An 18,072-nucleotide genomic window follows, 5' to 3' on the forward strand; every position below is an offset into this window, starting at 1 on the left:
CCGAGCGATTCTGTGATTCTGTGATATCAGAATATGTATTTTCACATAGAGAAAGAGACACCAAAGCTTTTGCAATCTGCTTTTTATCGAACAGCATTTAACTTCCTTACTGGTCTGCCTTCTTCTCACCATGGAATAACAGTGGAGTAAATAGGTTCAGTATCAGACTTGCAGGAAAAGGCAAGTTTGGTCCATGACGGGAGATGAGATGGAGAGCAGGATTTGTCCGTGGGATGCCCCTCTCTGGCCAGTAGCAGCAGGGAGTTTCACTGTCAGAAGCAAGTTGCCTGAACTAGCAGAAAGAAAGAGCTTCCCAATCACCCCTGGATGAAAACAAAAGCTTAATGTACCGGCATTCGTATTTTCTCCACAGGTCTACACAAAGGAAAGGGCTGTAACAGGGCTGGCTGCTGCAGGCACTGGAATGGCATCCCATCGTGACACCTTGCCGCTTCAGAATTAAGCCAAACTCCGTGCTTTTGCCTTCCAAAAGAAGTGGTTGACCATTCAGCTGGACATCACGCATACAACCTGCATCAAAGCAGAGTACATAGAGAAATATGTTGAGTTAGCAACTTCCCCACCTCAAGCCTTGACCCCAGGAGACCTTAGGGCATTGTAGAAAACTTAAAAACTTTTTTTTTAAAAAAACCCTTATACTGTTTAGCAGTTTTATTTCAGAAGATCTACAGGACATGTGCCTATGTGCTCTGGCCCCTCTCCAGATTGACAATACTTCTCCACAACAGTTTGGTTGTACCAATGCAGTGATTTAGCAGAACTGTGCTATCAACCAGAACAGCTCCACTAAATGAATCTGGATTTAAAATAGAATCTTAAAGGTAGGTCTGAATGAGAAGCAACAGAATCAAAAAAGCTGTCTTCTTTTGAGTAACAATCTCCAGGCCCAGCATCTGACCCCAGGAAATGAAGAGTGTGCTGTTAATTGTCTTCCAAATCCTTCTCCTCCCACCAGGAAGTGTTGTATCTGTTCCTTAAAGCCTTTTGAGGCAAGAAGAGAGTGAAGATCACAGCATGAGTTCCCTGCTTGGATCTTCTGGCATGGGAAATAAAAATCTGAAGTGCTGTTTTTTTAATATCTACAGGAAATCTCACATCTTCACTAGAACCAGATACAATGGCATATAAAGAGCTGAATATTAGTTCTGAATCGTCTAGCAGAGGAGGTGGGATTTAATGTGTACACTAGTCTCGATGGGAATTCTTACCTGAGTTTTAGACTCTCCAATACACTCACAGATACCACTTTTAAGCTTTAATTCCCTCTTTTTGGGAACCCATCATGTCACTTACCTTGGAAATCACTCTCTGAATGACTGGGAAGGCGGTTTCCTAGCACGATGCTTGCCCAATCTATCTCAAACCATCTATTCGTACCCAAGACAGAGGTCACTTCTTGATCACCTCCACCACTGTTAACACGCAGGGTAAATTCGTTGTTGTAGCGCTCCATGGTCAGAAGAACCCACTGGCCATTGTTTATACGCAATGTCCTCATTCTCAGAGAGTGATTTTTGTCCCCCAAGCTGAAGTTAACGCTAAAGAAACCCTCAACTACCTAGGGGAAGACAATAAAGCCTTTTAATAACAGAAATGCACTTCTAAATGTTATTACACAGTCCTGCCTCAACAAATGGACCTGAGTTTTTTAAACGAAAGTGGCACTCTTGCTTTTAAGTGCTTTATTCCCAGTCAAAACTTATCACAAGAAAACTGCAGGTCCAGGAATTACCAGCTCTTTTCTTTACAAGTCACTCTTCTAACTCAGACGAGCCTTTTTTAAAAGTCTTCTCCCTGTTGATGTCTACTTCTAAGTCTTCCCTGCTGGCCCTCCTGTCTCAATTGAAATAATAAGCCTCTGTCTAGCTAATATGACCCAAATAGCTTTTTTCAACAGCAACAAAAATGTAGAGAAGAGTTTTATAGCCAGAGACAGATACAGGCAAAGGGAAAAGGCAAATAAGACAAAACAGTCTTCCTCATTCACATGTATCACGTGCATTCATCTGTACCTTTTGCAGTGAAACAGCTAGAATTTATGTTATGAAAGGGTAATACTGAGAAGGACAACACAAATGAGTGTAGTTACCCTCATGTGGAAAATTCTTGCTTTCTATTACATTAATGAATAAGTGTCCTTAATCAGAAAGAGCATCCTTTTCTCTTACTGAGGTACTCCATGACAAATTAAGAGCAATGAAACAGGATGACATTTGGACTGCTCACCTCCAGTCGGATGTAGCAATTCCCATCTGCAGAGGCCAAACTGAGAAGGGTGCTGTGGGAGATGCGGGTGCGCACCATCAGCTGGATCCGAGTGTTGTGAGTGCTGAGGATACTTCTAGGCTCAAAATGGATCCAACTGTCCCTTCCAAAAGCCCATTCTGGAAGAACTAAGCACAACACACACAAAACTGAAAATCTCAAAAATTACTGACTCCTGTCCCCAGCTGTCTGCTCCTTGTAAGCACAGCTCAGCCATTCATAAAGCATCAGCTGAACACCAGCATTTTTGCAGTCCAATATATTAGAAGAAGCTGGAACCAGTCAAAGTTTTCCTATTACATCAGGATATGACTTATGGATTTCATGTAATTACTTTCTGAGCACTTGGTTTGTCCCACAGCGGTGAGGAGAAGGAGCTGATTTAGCAGCTGGGCTTATCAACCAGCATCCCAAGATAATGCAAAACAGAGTGAGATTTAAATCTAGGTAGATGTTTATAAACCAGTATAATCTGTCTGCAAAACATTAATACACATAACCAAACAAATATTAACAATTTATGTGGTCATAATAAACAGATGAATAACAAATTAAATAACAAATAATTACTCTGCTGAGTAATTTACTGTCACACCTTTCAAGTCTTGTGTAGCAGATGGAGAAAAGAAGAGAGGATCTGGCTGCCTGCATAGGATATTACTGACTACACAAAGCCCTCAGAGTTATGAGGCACTGATGCTCATTATAGACTGTTATGATCACCCCCATCACTTGTGCCTTGTACCCAGAGGGAGAAGGCAAGGCAAGTCCAATAAATACCTGTAACTCAGTTCTGATTTATGCTTCAGAGCAATGACTGCTGAAGGTATTAATAAAGTGAGGACAAAGCCAACTTCAGTGTGTGTTCCCTGTACCCTGAACATGGCTGTGGGCTACTAGGAATTAAATAATTTATTTCCTAAATTTTTTAATTGTGCTAAAATTTTGCACTTTCTTACAACGTCTCTGAGGTTTTCATGATCCACCCTCACATGCTTGTGTTCTCTGATACATATTTCATGCTGATTTTGTGCAGGATAAAACATTTGCTGAAGCCAGCCTGGTATTATGTCCCCACATGCACCCACCGCTGTGGTCTAGGGACATTGCACAACCTTCAGTTCATTTCAGTGACAGAGGCAAATGCAATTATCCCCATTTTATAGATAGAAAATTGGGTCTAAAGACTTGAGGGTTGTGGCCCCAGGTTCCACAGAGAGAACATACTAAGCTGGTAACCTCATTGGTCCTACAACAACTGCAAGGTGACAAATAGTACCATGCTAATTAAACTACATTTTCTGATCAGTATGATCAGAGGAAGAAGACACAATGCAGAATGTTTCACCTTTCACCACTGAGAATTAAGGAGAAAAGGACAAAACAACCCATCTGTGTTCCCTGTAAAGTACAGCAGGTCTCAATAAGGCCCTCATCTGTGACACGATCTTTATTCAACAAGAGCTAAATCTTTACATCACTGCAGATCTAAATCATTCCCAGAGTACAGCATGGTCTTATTAGGCTACTCAGTTCAAAGTTGTGGCAAATTTAAAGCAGTACATTTGATGCTCTTCCCACAAATCCTCACCATTAATTTCTCCCTAGAAGCAGTAGTACCTTTTTCACATGCTGGTCCAGCATGTCCTGGGGAACAGTCACAGTGGAAGAAATCCCAACCACCAACACATTTGCCATGAATGCCACAGGAGGCCATCCCACCGCTCTGGCACATTTCATCTGTAAGGACACAGCCGGGAGCACTGTTCAAGGACTCTGCAGGGTGCTCTAAATCATAGACCTGGAAAAGGACAAAGAGAGGGTCACAGCAGGTGTCTACAATTAACAGCAAACACAGGACTGGTCTTTGCAGCCTTACCTTACTATCAACAATGACATTGCGGATGCAGCCAACAAACCCTCTGAAGCGCCTTTGTGAATCGTGGTAAGGCAAAGTCTTCTTAACTCCACCCAGCTGCAGGGGCTGATGGCCACTGAAGAGCATACTCATGCTGAAGGGAGGGGAGGGAAAGAAAGGAAGAATTAGTGACATGCAAAATACAGCAACTTGGCTGAATTTTTTTTCTCCCTTTTCCTTAGCTATTTTGAGCAGTTATGTTTCCAATTCAGGTTGGGTTTTTTTTTTTACCTCTGAGTTCCCACAATCTCTTCAGAGGCTTCACAGGCAGCCAGGTCCATTTGGGAGATCTTCTTAGTGACACTATCACCACCTCTAACTGAGACATTTACGCAGTGATCAAGAATCAGCTTCACTTTCTGGAGAAAGGCAGTATTTAAAACAATTGCATCCAGAGATGTGCATACATTTTAACGACACATTTTCTTTCACTTAGCAGGAGGAGTAGTAACAAGCAATTTCAGTGTGAGAAACTTTATTAAAATAATAAAACACTCCTACATACTAATCTGGAAGTTTATTGCATACGGCATATAACTAAGGAGCCACGCAAAAGCAAGATGACTCTACCATAACCATGCCAATTCACTGACATGATAGTGGAAAGATGGGATTTTCTTGGGAGTTTTCTGCCAAATCGGAACCCAGAGACAATCTAGCAAAGCAGATGGTGTTCTGGGCTCCCTGACCCAGATTTTGACATGGTCCCTAGCTTGTCTTATGGAAGAGAGGAAAGGGCAACCTGGCATTGTGCTGCATGTCTAAAGTCACTTGATGGGGCAGTTTCTCACTCGGAGAAATGAAGGGTATTTCATTCTATCAATCCAGGAAGCATTTAGGCCCTGGATTATCACAACTCTGTGGTCTAAATGATAGATAGGATTATTAAACAAAGTAATTTCGAATTTGGACCAGATTTCTCCAGGCCTTGTTCTGCTTCACTGCCTCAAGACTACGAGGGCATCTGAGCTGACAAACTTCAATCCCTGCTGTTGCAGAGATGATGAAAGACTGATTGATGAAAAGAGCTCTACAGGAGGGAGGACGGATTCAGAAAGGATAAGTAGCTACATGAATCAGTGTTTCCACAAGACTGTCCACATTTACACTTGCCTTTCCATCATTTATAATTTTTATATTGTGCCAGCGGCGATCTGCAACATTAACTTTTCGTGACAGCTGCAGGAAAAGCTCACCAGAGCTGTGGCTCATGGTCAGTGACGGGACACCCCTGGAGACCTCTGTAAAGAAAAGACACTTATCAGATATGCACGAACTATGTTCCCACTCAAACCTAGTTGAACTGATTGCTACAGTTAGATTTAGTTGGAAATTTTTTTTAGCCAGTTTAAAAAAATCCAACATCTTCACAGTGACATAGGATACAAACTGGGAATATTGGTAAATTGTTCTGCATTTTTCTTATTCAGCAAAACTAACATTCTGAACCTTTTTTTAAAAAAACAACCAACCTCTTATCAACTATAAGTAGAATCTCACCTTCACACAAAGACAAAGAACAAATATGCTTTAAGTTGCTAACCTAATGCGATGTAATCTTCCCGTTCTCCAGGCTGCCCTCGTGCCACCGGTCCATGGTACAACAGAAGGCCGTCAGCGACTTCAGTGATAAATTCTAAGGAGATGTGGCTCTCAAAGCAGGGCTTAATGGGAGGGAACCAAGCGTAACCGTGGCCTCTGAAGCTGTGTTTTGTCTGTTGGCAGTCTGGTCCATGGAAATTTGCAGAACATTTGCACCTATTAGAAAATAACAGCAAAAATCCACCATTCAAGCAGAAGTCATGAAGGGCTCTTCCCACAGCAGGACTTTCCACTTTAAACACAGAAGCCCATGTTGCCTAGGCCATAGCGCAGGTTAAGCACTACCAAAACTCCTGTCATAAAGCCTCCCCTATTGACTTGTTTGTACAAACACAATTTAGCTTTACTTCTAAATGATCATATGTCTATGCAAGAATATTCTGTGAACAAATGACGGAGCTATTGTAATACACAAAGCACTTGAAAACCTCTGATCTCTTCAGCAAAAAAAAAAAGAAACCCACTTTTCACTAGGCTTAGTTATCAGCTTGTTTAAAGACTTTATAATGTTGACAAGGAAAGCAAAGGAATCACAGAATATCAGGTTGGAAGGGACCTCAAGGATCACCTGGTCCAACCTTTCTTGGCAAAAGCATGGTCTAGACAAGATGGCCCAGCACCCTGTCCAATGTTGCAGAATCTACCACTTCCCTGAGGAGATTATTCCAATGGCTGATTGTTCTCACAGTGAAAAATTTCCCTCTTGTGTCCAATCGGAATCTCCTGAGGAAGGGTGTGGGCAGGTAATGTCACCCAGAAAAAGTGAGAAGAGGTGTGACAGTCGTGGATCTTGTCATCTTCACTCTTATTGCAAGCTACTTGCTGGTTTATTTCCTCTACGCTATCAAAAATAGATGCTTGGGATTCTTTTCCTCTAGGGTTTCTGTAGAAAAGAGTAATCACAGCATGACAATTACAAAACCCGTAAGGGGGAACTGAAGGAGCAACAGAAATGGGCAGGAGGACAGGGAGGGAGACCAGCCGGGCCCCTGTTTCTTAGGTTTTGCTTCCCATAGTTTGCTAGTTTCTACTGAGAGCAGAATAACAGGAGTAGGATGCAGAAAAAGATCACTCACAAAGCTACTGAAAATGGAGCAGAAGCAAAGAAACCTCAGAGCTGAGCAAATGATGGGTGGCAGCACCTACCAAGTGTTTCTGGGCAGCAAAATCTCCCTGGTTGATTAGATCTGAGCAGCAATCTCAGACTCAGATCTTTACCATGAACAGAGCGCCTGCAGCTTCAGTCTGAATCCTGTAATCCCTATCAAGGGTGCTCAGAAAAGGCTGGCCAGTTGCTTCTGCTTTCCTATGTTGGGATGACCGTTTTTCAGCAAACTTGCTTGCCTTCTGGAAAGGGACCAGGCTCATTCTGAGCTAGTATAGTCCCATCATTTACTTAATCTTTATAATATTTTATCTATGAAATGTCATTTTTGGAGAAAAAATGAGGCAAGAAATGTGAAGAAGAGATTATTAAGTGACATAAGTGATGTGATTAAAATGTTTAATGACATTAAGGTAGGTTGCACAAAATAAGAGCATTTTGCAGAGTCACATTAATGGAACTGGTGCAGCCTGCAAACTTCCCAGGGTTTTTCTGGAGACTGTGATAAACCTAAGCACCTACATGAAAACAGGTTTGTTTGCAAGATCTGTGCATGAAGTACAGCAATACACAGATCTACCACAGTGAGAAGACATGCAATGATGCCTTCTCCAGCTCCCAGTCATCCTCCTTACAGACTGAACTAGAAGCATTTTGTTTGCACACCAGGAAAAGCTTTACCAACCTGTAGCCTAAATCAGTGTCCACACACGTGCCACCATTGAGACAAGGGGTTGTCTGGTATGAGGAGCAGGAGAGATGAGGACTCTCCCGAGCGGCACAGCCACACAGGGCATGACTCAGGACGGTCACAGACAGCAGCAAAATGCTTTCAGCTGTGGTTACTGTTGGCACATGGTTCTGTTCATGCTTGCTGAGGCACCCACTGGTATGAGAGCAGTTCGCAGTCAAGCATTCATCAATGCCAATCTGGGTGATATTTATTTCCAAGATGTTTTCCAGCTGTAGAGAAAAATTAGTTGCATTCATTTGACTTTTCCACAGAAAGGAAACTCAAAAAATGACAGCAATGAAAAGCCCAAGTCTTAATTATTTTCAAAACTGATTGCTGTGGCACTTCCTTCCAACATCTGCATCACCCTGTCTAGCCAAATGCAGCTCAGCCCAGCATCTGTTAAGGCAAAAGCCTTGGTATAAATCAGTTATAGCACAAGTAAGATCTCAGAGGAAAAAAATATAATCATATTCATTATAAGATGGATGGATATAAATTTTAATTGCTGATGGTTCTCATGGTTTATTTACATAGCATCTGAGCTGTATTTTTTATCTTGACTTCTATGTTAAAAATACTGGGAAGACTGGACAGGCATTGGGCAATGAAGAAATACCTTTTCTGGCAAGAGTGAGTTAGTACTGCAGCAGTGATCCTAAACATGACTCTTATTTCAGCCTCTACATACCAACAGACACATTTCCAACAGAGTAATTTAACTCTTATAGATACCTTTTTTTGCAAGAGGTACAGGAACTTTACTAAATTGCCAATGCCCATTTCCAACCTGTTTCTCGACTGGAGAGCAGCTATTTTACTTCTTTACCCTTTTGACTCAGAAAGTTGGAACATCTGACTGGTTTGTGAGTTTCAGCTACAGAACATATCTGTGTAGAGGACTAAATACTGAAACATTAAAACACCATGTAAAAAGGCAACATTTACAGTCTTTTCAATTCGAAAAGCATGTTCACATTCCTAAAAGCTCATTGTGTTTGAGTGACTTAATATGTATTTATAGGCTGGCTTTTAAAACATTCATAATGAAACCTTTAATACAAATGCTGGAGGACAGTTTTACTTCACTGATTAAAAATATCAATTTTTCTCACACTTTACTCCCTCAGTCATTCTAAGTATGTGCATTCACTAGCCAATGGATATTATCTGAACAGACACAATGAGAAGATGCTGTGGTTTCATATGTAGATACTTACCCATGCTCTGGAGGCTGCTACATTGCCATTAAGTTTTTCTGCTTTATAATAATAAGATGGACCATAAACTGCAAACCAAACATCAGCCATTTGGGTTTGACTTGGGCTGTTTAATACACTGAAAATGTGAACATTTTCCAGTTGGACTGATATAATTTCTGAAAGCAGCTTCTTCATCTGGTAGTATTTACTCTGTTTTTCAGGAGACTGAGATATGAACTCCTCTGGAGTGATATCTGTAATAGAAGACAAAAACATGACAAACACATATCTACTTATACACACATCAACTATTGTAGCAATAAAAAAGAGGAACACCACAGAATAAAAATTAAGGTTGCAGAAAATGAACTCAACTGCAAATTCAGGAGTAGTTTCATTTTTAGGCTCTGAAATTTTCTATGCTGGCTTCTGCTCAGGATTTGTGTTCTAAAGCTTTTTGACTCTTATTTTATTATTATCATTATTATTTTAAATCAGAAACATGTTTAAGAAGATTTTACTTTTCCTCAAAGACTATTGAATTTCAGGCAGACACTTGTTTTTTTCCTGAAATATATATTGCTGTTTTGTTAAAAAGCTGGTATAGAAATCTTTCATCTTTGTCTTCTGCATCAGACATGCATTTCTTGCTGTCTTTCTTCTCCATAGATTGCTCCTTCACATGTAGTGTCAGAAGACCATGCAAACAAACACATATTTTCAAACTCTTACCTAGAAAACTATTCATTCTCATCTCACGTCTAAGAGCATCAGAATCCTAAGTGACACAGCAGTAACATTGAAGAGGTAGATTTCAGTATTATGATCTTAACATACTTCATCACATTGCTTACCTTTTATTCGTATAGAACCAGCATTATGCAGGGCATCATCTTTGATTTCCTTCAGTATAACCTTTACAGTTGAGACAACATCTGGCCAGACTCCATCAACAACTCTAACTCTTATGTTGTATGTTCCTGGTGGGGTTCCTTCTTTAATAGTCAGCAAACCTGAGTTATCATTAAGGATAAAGTACCTGTAATAAGAGTTAAGCCAAGGAACAAGCTATGAGAAGTTCAAAAGCTAAGTAGTAAGTGTCATCACTGATGGTTTTTCTGATCCACTTTGCTTTGGGAAAGCTATCAAAGTAAGCAGATGTGTTCTCTCATGAAGGGACAGGGCAGAACAGAACTTTTTTACATTGCCTGCTGTTGGCTCCTAATGACTCTTCACCAGTAAATCAAGAACATTTCCTCCTGGTTCTCTGCCATATTAACTGTGTAGGAAGACACAAGCTACTATAGCCATAACTTTGGAAACACTGTGAACTCCAAGTTTAGGCACATTCATTGAGAGTGACAACCTCTGAATAGCACATGTACATCTCAGCCCCAGTCACAAGTAAGGTCTTGAAACCAGTGGCGACAGGGAAACACTGACTCTCCAGGAGCCTGGATGAAGGAGGATGGAAGCTAGTAGGATTTTTTTCTGTAGTGGCTCACTGAGACTGATTATGGGTATGACTGTGAAGGGGAATTCAGAACAGTGTTCTAGACCATCAGGCAATGGGAAGCAGATCAATTTGGCATGCAGCATTATTTACTGCAGCCTCACAGTCAGAAGAGCTTTTGGAAAGCTACACACAAGCATCTAATCAACAAAATGCTTTTGCATACTTGTTTTCAAAAAAAGTCAGTATAAATACTTTTTATGGTTTTGTGTGTAGGCAAGATTTCCATACACTTCACCCAACTTCCATTTTTCTCTCCAAATACCTGGATGTTTTTCCTTCAAATTGGTAGATTTTGTGATCCCAGTCGTCATCATCAGGGGCAGGGACTTGGCCCAGTACAGTTGTGGGGAGGATACCTAAACCAACATAGCATATAAGTGGCATGGTCAGACCTCTCGCACATACACAAACAGGTTGGGCATTCAAGCTCTACTCATTTAAGTTTAAAACTTCTACAAAAATAGTTATGATGGTTTCTGAGATAAGATATGCACCAGTTTGCAAATACTACATGGTGCCCCGCTTATCAGGTGTTTGCTGTATGGCTACATAGATTTAATTCAACAGGTGGTTGCAATGCAAAGCAGACAAGAAAGAAAAAAAAGAAAACCACCTCTGAGGAAAGATGTAAGAGAGATTCAGAAACAACATCAGAAATACTCTTTTTTGCTATTTTGGTTGCAGTATCCAATGAACTTACACAGTGTTACTTAGACAGGGACTGAGGTTTGGCAGGATAAACAGCCAAAATGCTGACTGGGTTATAAAGGGCAAAAAACAATAGCAATTTGGAGGAAATTATAGCAAGATAAAGAGGATGTCCAAAATATAGTAACCAGGCATATTTTGAGTAGATGGTGAGACTTCAGGGTGAGATGGAAAGCAGCATATATTCTGCTGGTTTTGCATCCTCTCAGCAAAGCTCACAAATTAGTATTTTTTTGTTTTACAAAAGCTATTTCATACACCTACTGAGTAAAGAATCAAGGATACACAAATAAGAGGAGAAAATGTGGGACTTCACCTTGTGAAAGGGAACAGCACAAACCCTTTCATCTGAGGGACTGCATGCAAAAAGGAGAGAAAACTGTACATCTCCTGCAACTGTGGCAACATTCACTGGATATTTTGCAGGAGACAGTACACAGGATGCCCTGGTGTTTGATTCCCACATTATATGAATGTAACATACAACATGATAGTAGCCTTCTGATTCTCTCTCTTTAATATTTTAAATAACCAAAGATCTGAATATCCCTCCCAGACATTGACAGTACAGATGAGTTTAACCCTTAAAGGGGCAACTCAAAGGGAATTCAGGCTTAATGAAACGGTCTGGTACTTAGGCTACAAGCAGAGTTTCTCAGCAAATAGCAACCAGACTTGCTTTAAACTTTACAATAAGCTGAACTTGAGACTGAGCACATGACAGGCAGAACAATACAGTACAAATAAATGGTCAACAGCATCTGCACAGAAGTAGTTTCTAGTGTGCCCACAACAGACAATCTATTTAATATGCTGCCAAACCCTAGGATACACAGCAGGGTAGAAGAGGAAGGAATGACCTGAGCCCACATGGATGCAAGCACCCCAAAATATTTTTACCTGTGTGGCTTATTTTGCTGTTGGGCTTATTATGTGGGGACCCTGTATCACAAGAGAAGTGCTACCTAATTGCCAAATCAAGAAGGGGAAGGTGGCTTCTCTCACACTGTCTGCAGCCAACATTCACAGAAAATCCCCCATAACAGCAGTTGTCAGCTGGAGGCTTATGTGAATGTCTCAGGCAGTTTACACGAGTTCAGCTTAAGAGTACTCACGAAAAAGCTTAAGAGTATTCACTTAAACTGAATTCGATCTGGAGAAGGGAAAAGGTTTAAGGAGGAAGAAAAAGGTTCTCAGCATTCAGACTCATTACTTCTCAGCATTGTGAATTTTGGGCTTTTTTTTCTCCCACAGCTGCTCCTTTGGCCTTACGGTTACACTTCGAAGCAAGCACCAGGGAGTCATTTACCATCGTAGCTGTAAATGAGACACTCCATGTAGCCAGCAGAATGTGGGTGGTCATTTTGGTCCCCGATATTCACGGTCAGCGTGTTGGTGGAGCTCATAGGTGGGATCCCACTGTCTGTGATGAGGATGGGCAGGTAGAACACCTTGTGCACCTCCCTGTCGAAGGTACGCAGCGCGGTGAGCAAAGCACTTCCATTGTGGAAGTCCTGCAGGTTGAAGCTAGTCAAACCATCAAAATCACTGAGAAGGCGGAAGGAGAAAGGCGCTCCATTAGCAGCAGTGTCTCGGTCCTTAGCGTACAGCAAAGTAGAGGTCTCATTCATTTGGACAATCTGTGGAGAAGCTGTGTTTTCCCAGACCACTGGGTTATAATGAGCCTCAAACTCTGGCCCATTGTCATTTATGTCCTGCAGAGTCACTAAAACAGTGGCACTGCCAGTCAGAGGGGGCTGCCCCGTATCAGTGGCAATGACAATGAGCTGATACTGTGTCACTGTCTCATGATCCAGCAGTCCTGCAACCATCACCCACCCATCGCTAGCCACAGAGAACTGGCCACCTGGGTCTGACTTGTTTAGCAGGTGGAAAGAAACCCTCCCATTCAGGCCAGAATCCAGGTCAACGGCAGAAACCTGAACAACTTTGGTGCCAACTGGCGCATCTTCCCCCAGTGCAGCCACTTCATAGAACTGGGGGTAGAAGACAGGAGCATGGTCATTGGAGTCTTCCACATAGATTACACAGTGAGCGATGCTGAAAAAATCCATGTCCTCTGCTTTCACAGTCAAATTGAACACCCTCTCATGAGGCTTCTCAAAGTCTATCCGCTTACGTAGCCGGATAAACCCACAGTTGTTGACTTCATCTGTCTCTATAGAGAACTTGCGGTCGTTGTCCCCATCAAGGATGCTGAATGTCACCATGGCATTTTCTCCTTCATCTCTGTCCACAGCAGACACCACTGCCACCTCAGTGTTAATACTCGCATTCTCAGAGACAAATGCTGTGTAGATCCCTTGCAGGAAGACTGGAGCATGATCATTTACATCAGTCACCAAAATCGTGGCAGTGCCTGTCCCAGTAAGCCCTCCTCCATCTCTGGCTTCAACCACTACAAGGTATTTGTCTTCCTTCTCCCGATCCAGGGACCCGAGCACTGTATAGATGGTGCCAGTAACGGAGTCAATTGAGAACAAATTCAGATTAATTTCATTTTGGACATTCTGAATGATGCTGTAAGTTAGCACAGCATTCGTACCAGCCTTTGAGTCATCGAGGTCCACTGCTGTCATTTCCATGACAGAAGTGTCTGCCAGAGAATCCTCAGGGACATGGCCCATGAAACAGCCATCCAACACACAGAGGAAAAGGGGTGCATTGTCATTCACATCCCTCACTTCTATGATCACATCTGCAAAGCCAGTCAGTCCCTCTCCACTCTCATCTGTTGCAAGAACAAGAAAGCGCCATGTTGACCGCTTCTCACGGTCTAACCTTTTATTTGCACTGATCTCGCCTGTGTTCTCATTGATGCTGAATTCACTACTGGCCCCCTGTCCATGCAGGGAATAGTTAATGGCATTTTGATCAGCCGCTTGGTCGGGGTCTGTTGCAGAAACCTGGAACAAGCCACAGCAGGTAAGCATGTAAGTAGAAGAAAAGGCAAAATCACTGGTCTTTTATTGATGGTAGTTGGTATTGTGCAGGCTATATTAACAGCATGCATTTTAACAGCAAACAGCAAACATCAAACATGTTTTGAGTCATTCAGGTCAAGTACTCTTTCAATAAACAACATGCATGGCCTAGAGAAACAAAAAGATCACGTTTAGGCAAACTAATATATTCTACTTCCCAGTATATTTTGGAAAGAGGAAATAACTACAGGAAGAACCAATGGGAAGTAATAATAGAACTGCTGAGCAAATGTTTCTTGTGAAACTCTCTGGAGCTGGAATACAAAGGCAAACAGGGCTGTTTCTCTCCAAGTGAACAGAAGGCTGCAAAAACAGGGTGGCCACATATCCAAGGTGATTATCAGCACAGGCCAGAGAGAACTCCCAGTGCCTGATCTGCATTCAGAGATTGTTTGGGAGGCTGCTAATTGGGCCAACCAAGCAGTCCTCATGCCACGTACTGCTCTAACAACAAAACAGTGAAGAGGGTTGTGTTCCAGAGTCAAAGAACAACCCTGTGAACAGCCTGTGACTTAAATGCATGAGGTACATGTGTCAACCACGCTATGCTTATAGTTAACACAAAACTCTGTTTTGTAAAGGAAAGCCTTCACTTTTTTCAGCATTTACAATCATGGAATCATAGAATCATTTGGGTTGGAAAAGATCCTTAAGACCAACTGTTATTTATGTGGTCAAGAAAGCAAGCCTATAATGCAAATTCAGCCAGGCTTGCTTTATTCTCTTTACAGGAAGTTGCTAGCTAAATCATAATACCAGGGCTCATCCACCCTAAAGAAACTACCTTTTTGGATCTGTGTGAATGGATGGGATTGAGATGAACAAAATGTCAGGTTTTTCCCTGCTTGTGCAAACGGCTTTACCTTTAGGACAAGTACAGGCAGATCTGTGAGCTCCTCCAAGACACTGCCCTGGTATTCATTCTGAGTGAAGACTGGTGCTTCATCATTCTTATTGACAACATTGACGATGATAAGAGTGTGGTTTTCCCACTTTCCATCAGAAACTACAAGCCGGAGCTCATAACGTTGTTCTTGTTCATAATCCAGAGGTTGAGCAATGAAGACAGTTCCAACCTCAGGTTCCACATCAAAAACTCCTTTCACATTTCCTGATGTGATCTGATACCTTAGTCTGGCATTTGCACCTACAAGAGAAAGCACTGCCTGTCCACTCGCTGAATGCTCAATCCAGCTATACACAGTGGACATGTATCCAAGAGAAACCTTATTTGCACAGATCGTTACAGTGTGTGTGGGAGATAAAACATAGACATGTCCACAAACAGAACGATCCATGGATATCATTTGAAGGGTTTGTATATGGTAGATTATGGGTTAGGTCTGCATTTATATTAACAAATACAATATGCAGTCACAGATGAGCACCCGTTTATTGACAGTGAAGGAATTGTGTGCCTCTAAGTTACTGTGCATTCATTTGCCAATAATAAAAAGTAACATACTACTAAAATACTAAAAGCTATTTTTGCTCAATGTTTCCCAAGCCTCCCACTGCAAATGCCAACTTTTTTTTTTTAACCACTGGATGGTGCTAAAATATAACAGAAGTACTCTATTTGAGCAAGAATTGTCTCAGAAGAACATTCCACCTGTACAACAGCAGTTTTTTAATTGCTGCAAAATGTTTAGGAACAACAAAAATGTTTGCTGCTTCATGTTTACTTATTTGAAAAGGAGAAAAATACATGACATTGCATTCCAGGATAGAAAGTAATTTCCTGAATTAAATAGGTGAACTGCTAGGAATAGAAAGACATTCAGCATTTTAAGTTGACTCACAACTATGGATGAGAAGACCAGAGCAACATGGATGGCAAGAAAGTGAAAAGGCTGTGCTCAACTTTAGTGCTTGGAAGAGCTTGGCTGCCTCTGCAACATGAGTTAGAGCATCACTTGCTTGTTGCAAGTGCAGCAGATGGCTTTAAATGACCTCTTTACTTCTCCATCATAGGCATTTAGAGGCACAGGCATCGTAGCACTGCCACTGAAAGGAATGGCCAATTCCCACCTCCTTCCAGCAACATGTTCATCTAGTGCTCATTTGGGCTCTGTCACCCACACACCAGCTTGCCTTCTTTTTTCCAATGGGTTTGTGTTCCTCCAGCAAGTTGAGCTGGATCAACTGATGAAAGGAGCAAAAAAGCCACAGCAGAAGCAGAGATGGGAACTGACTGGTGGTGCTTGCTGTTGAACTGGCTCAGCATATCTGGTCTCACCATGCTGTAGGGGCAGTTACATACCAGCAGGGGTGATATACGTGTGAGCGCAAAAAGGAGGTCTGGCTTTCCCTTTTTTCCTGCCTTCTCCCTGTCTTCATTTCTGGCCATGTCAGCTCATGCTTTCCAGTGTTTCTCAGATTCTTCCACAAATATATCCAACCCACTAACACACCAAAAAAAGCACACAGGTTTAGTTTTCTTGCAATAGTAATATGTAGAACTGACTCCCAGGAAGATCTGGAAAGTGCAGGAGTCAGCACAAAGCAAGCACTGAGGACTGAGGGAGTTTTTATGTTACCTCTTGTGAAGTTACAGCAGGGTTGTGGCTCCACAATGTGATTTCATTCTGCCCCAAAGAGACTGCCAGCTGGCAAAACTGAGCATCTAATTGCATTGTGAACCTGAGCACCTATTAGAACAAAATGCTCCTGTGTGCCCAGAACTTCTCTCCTCACTTTTACAAATGCTTGAAATGCTTAATCATCTCCTGAATGCAGGGATTTGTTTTGTCCATGAAGAAAGTAGCCCTACAGAAAACACACAGTAATACTAAGAAGACTTAGAAAGATATGCAGGGTCCACTCACCCTCGTCTTCATCATCTGCTGTTGCTGTCACAACAGGACTTCCAACCTCTCTGTCCTCATCAATGCTGACCTCATACACTGATCGAGGAAATGCTGGAGTGTTGTCATTCACATCACTGATAAAAATCCTTACATAGGCTGTGTCTAAGAAGGATATGCAAGAGGAACAAGCAGACTAGAAATGGCAAAGGTGGAATACCTTGTTGTATTCCAGACAGCTCACTCCCCAACTCTAGAAAATTTAAGAAACCCAACCTCTGATACCTTTTACCCAATATATAATTCCTCACTGGTTTTACCTGTGTTGGGCTGCCCATGAACACCAGGTCTAGCAGATTCTGATGAGTCCTGAGACTGAACTTCAATCAAGTAAGAGGCTCTTTTCTCTCTGTCTAAAGATGCATGGGTGGAAATAATTCCTGTCGTAGGCTCAATGGTGAAGAACTGGTAATCCTCACTAGCATCTTTCAATATCAAGTAGTGAACCTAAAAAGGCAATTTTAGAGGAAAAAAAAAAGGTTGCATTTTCCCCTTTCAATTTGTCTGTCCATGTGCTGTGACCTCCCCCTACCTCACTAGCCTCCTGAGTCTGTCTGCAAAGTAGCAATACTCAGAGGAAAAATAGCCCATCTGGACATAATTTTTCTATGTCTTCTGCCCATTTTGATATTAAAAAAAACCAGAATTCTCAAACAGAAGAACATCTGTACCAGTGATATCCAGGCCCATCAAGCCCAGTATCTAGTCTCCAATGGTTGCCAGTAGGAGCAGTTAAAAAGATCATGAAGAACAGAAGGACAGAGAATGCATGGAATGACATCTTCCTCGGTGTGTCCCCAGCTTCTAGCAAGCCACCATGCTGCTGATCTCATAAAAAAATGGGGCTAATTGAGAGTTTGAGTCCTGTTCAGAAGGACTCAAAAAATTAAAACCTCCATTAATGAAAACTATCCACATTTTCCCCCACAAAGGTTTTGCTTCCTCCTTTGAAAATAAAATTTCCACCACCAGCCCCAAGTCATGCACAGAGCATCGCCTGGCAGTTCTACCACACAAGTTGCTCTTCTGAAGTTGCAAAATGACAGCCACAGAACAGCAGATCTCTACTAGCCAGACTCCCTTTCCAGAAGAGCTAGTAGGATTTTTGAAAAGGCTCAGGAAAATGCACA

At 41.8% G+C, this 18,072-nt stretch overlaps 1 protein-coding gene across 1 annotated transcript in view; it reads right to left on the reverse strand.

The window, feature by feature from the left end:
- Nucleotides 1-350: 350 nt before the first annotated feature.
- Nucleotides 351-18,072, reverse strand: part of LOC104533215 (neural-cadherin-like) — a gene marked incomplete at both ends in the record, with an annotated part of 35,219 nt that continues 17,497 nt past the window's right edge. The window contains 16 exons of the mRNA XM_010182827.1: nt 351-531; nt 1,315-1,579; nt 2,248-2,414; nt 3,907-4,087; nt 4,166-4,298; nt 4,436-4,563; nt 5,318-5,445; nt 5,748-5,962; nt 7,597-7,874; nt 8,865-9,100; nt 9,701-9,885; nt 10,625-10,718; nt 12,380-13,997; nt 14,939-15,222; nt 16,904-17,047; nt 17,203-17,389. Of these exons, the coding sequence (XP_010181129.1) occupies nt 351-531; nt 1,315-1,579; nt 2,248-2,414; nt 3,907-4,087; nt 4,166-4,298; nt 4,436-4,563; nt 5,318-5,445; nt 5,748-5,962; nt 7,597-7,874; nt 8,865-9,100; nt 9,701-9,885; nt 10,625-10,718; nt 12,380-13,997; nt 14,939-15,222; nt 16,904-17,047; nt 17,203-17,389 (4,424 nt within the window). The remainder of the gene's footprint in view (nt 532-1,314; nt 1,580-2,247; nt 2,415-3,906; nt 4,088-4,165; nt 4,299-4,435; nt 4,564-5,317; nt 5,446-5,747; nt 5,963-7,596; nt 7,875-8,864; nt 9,101-9,700; nt 9,886-10,624; nt 10,719-12,379; nt 13,998-14,938; nt 15,223-16,903; nt 17,048-17,202; nt 17,390-18,072) is intronic.

The sequence above is a fragment of the Mesitornis unicolor genome, unplaced genomic scaffold (assembly GCF_000695765.1).
Source record: "Mesitornis unicolor isolate BGI_N332 unplaced genomic scaffold, ASM69576v1 scaffold16234, whole genome shotgun sequence".
Taxonomy (NCBI): Eukaryota; Metazoa; Chordata; class Aves; order Mesitornithiformes; family Mesitornithidae; genus Mesitornis; species Mesitornis unicolor.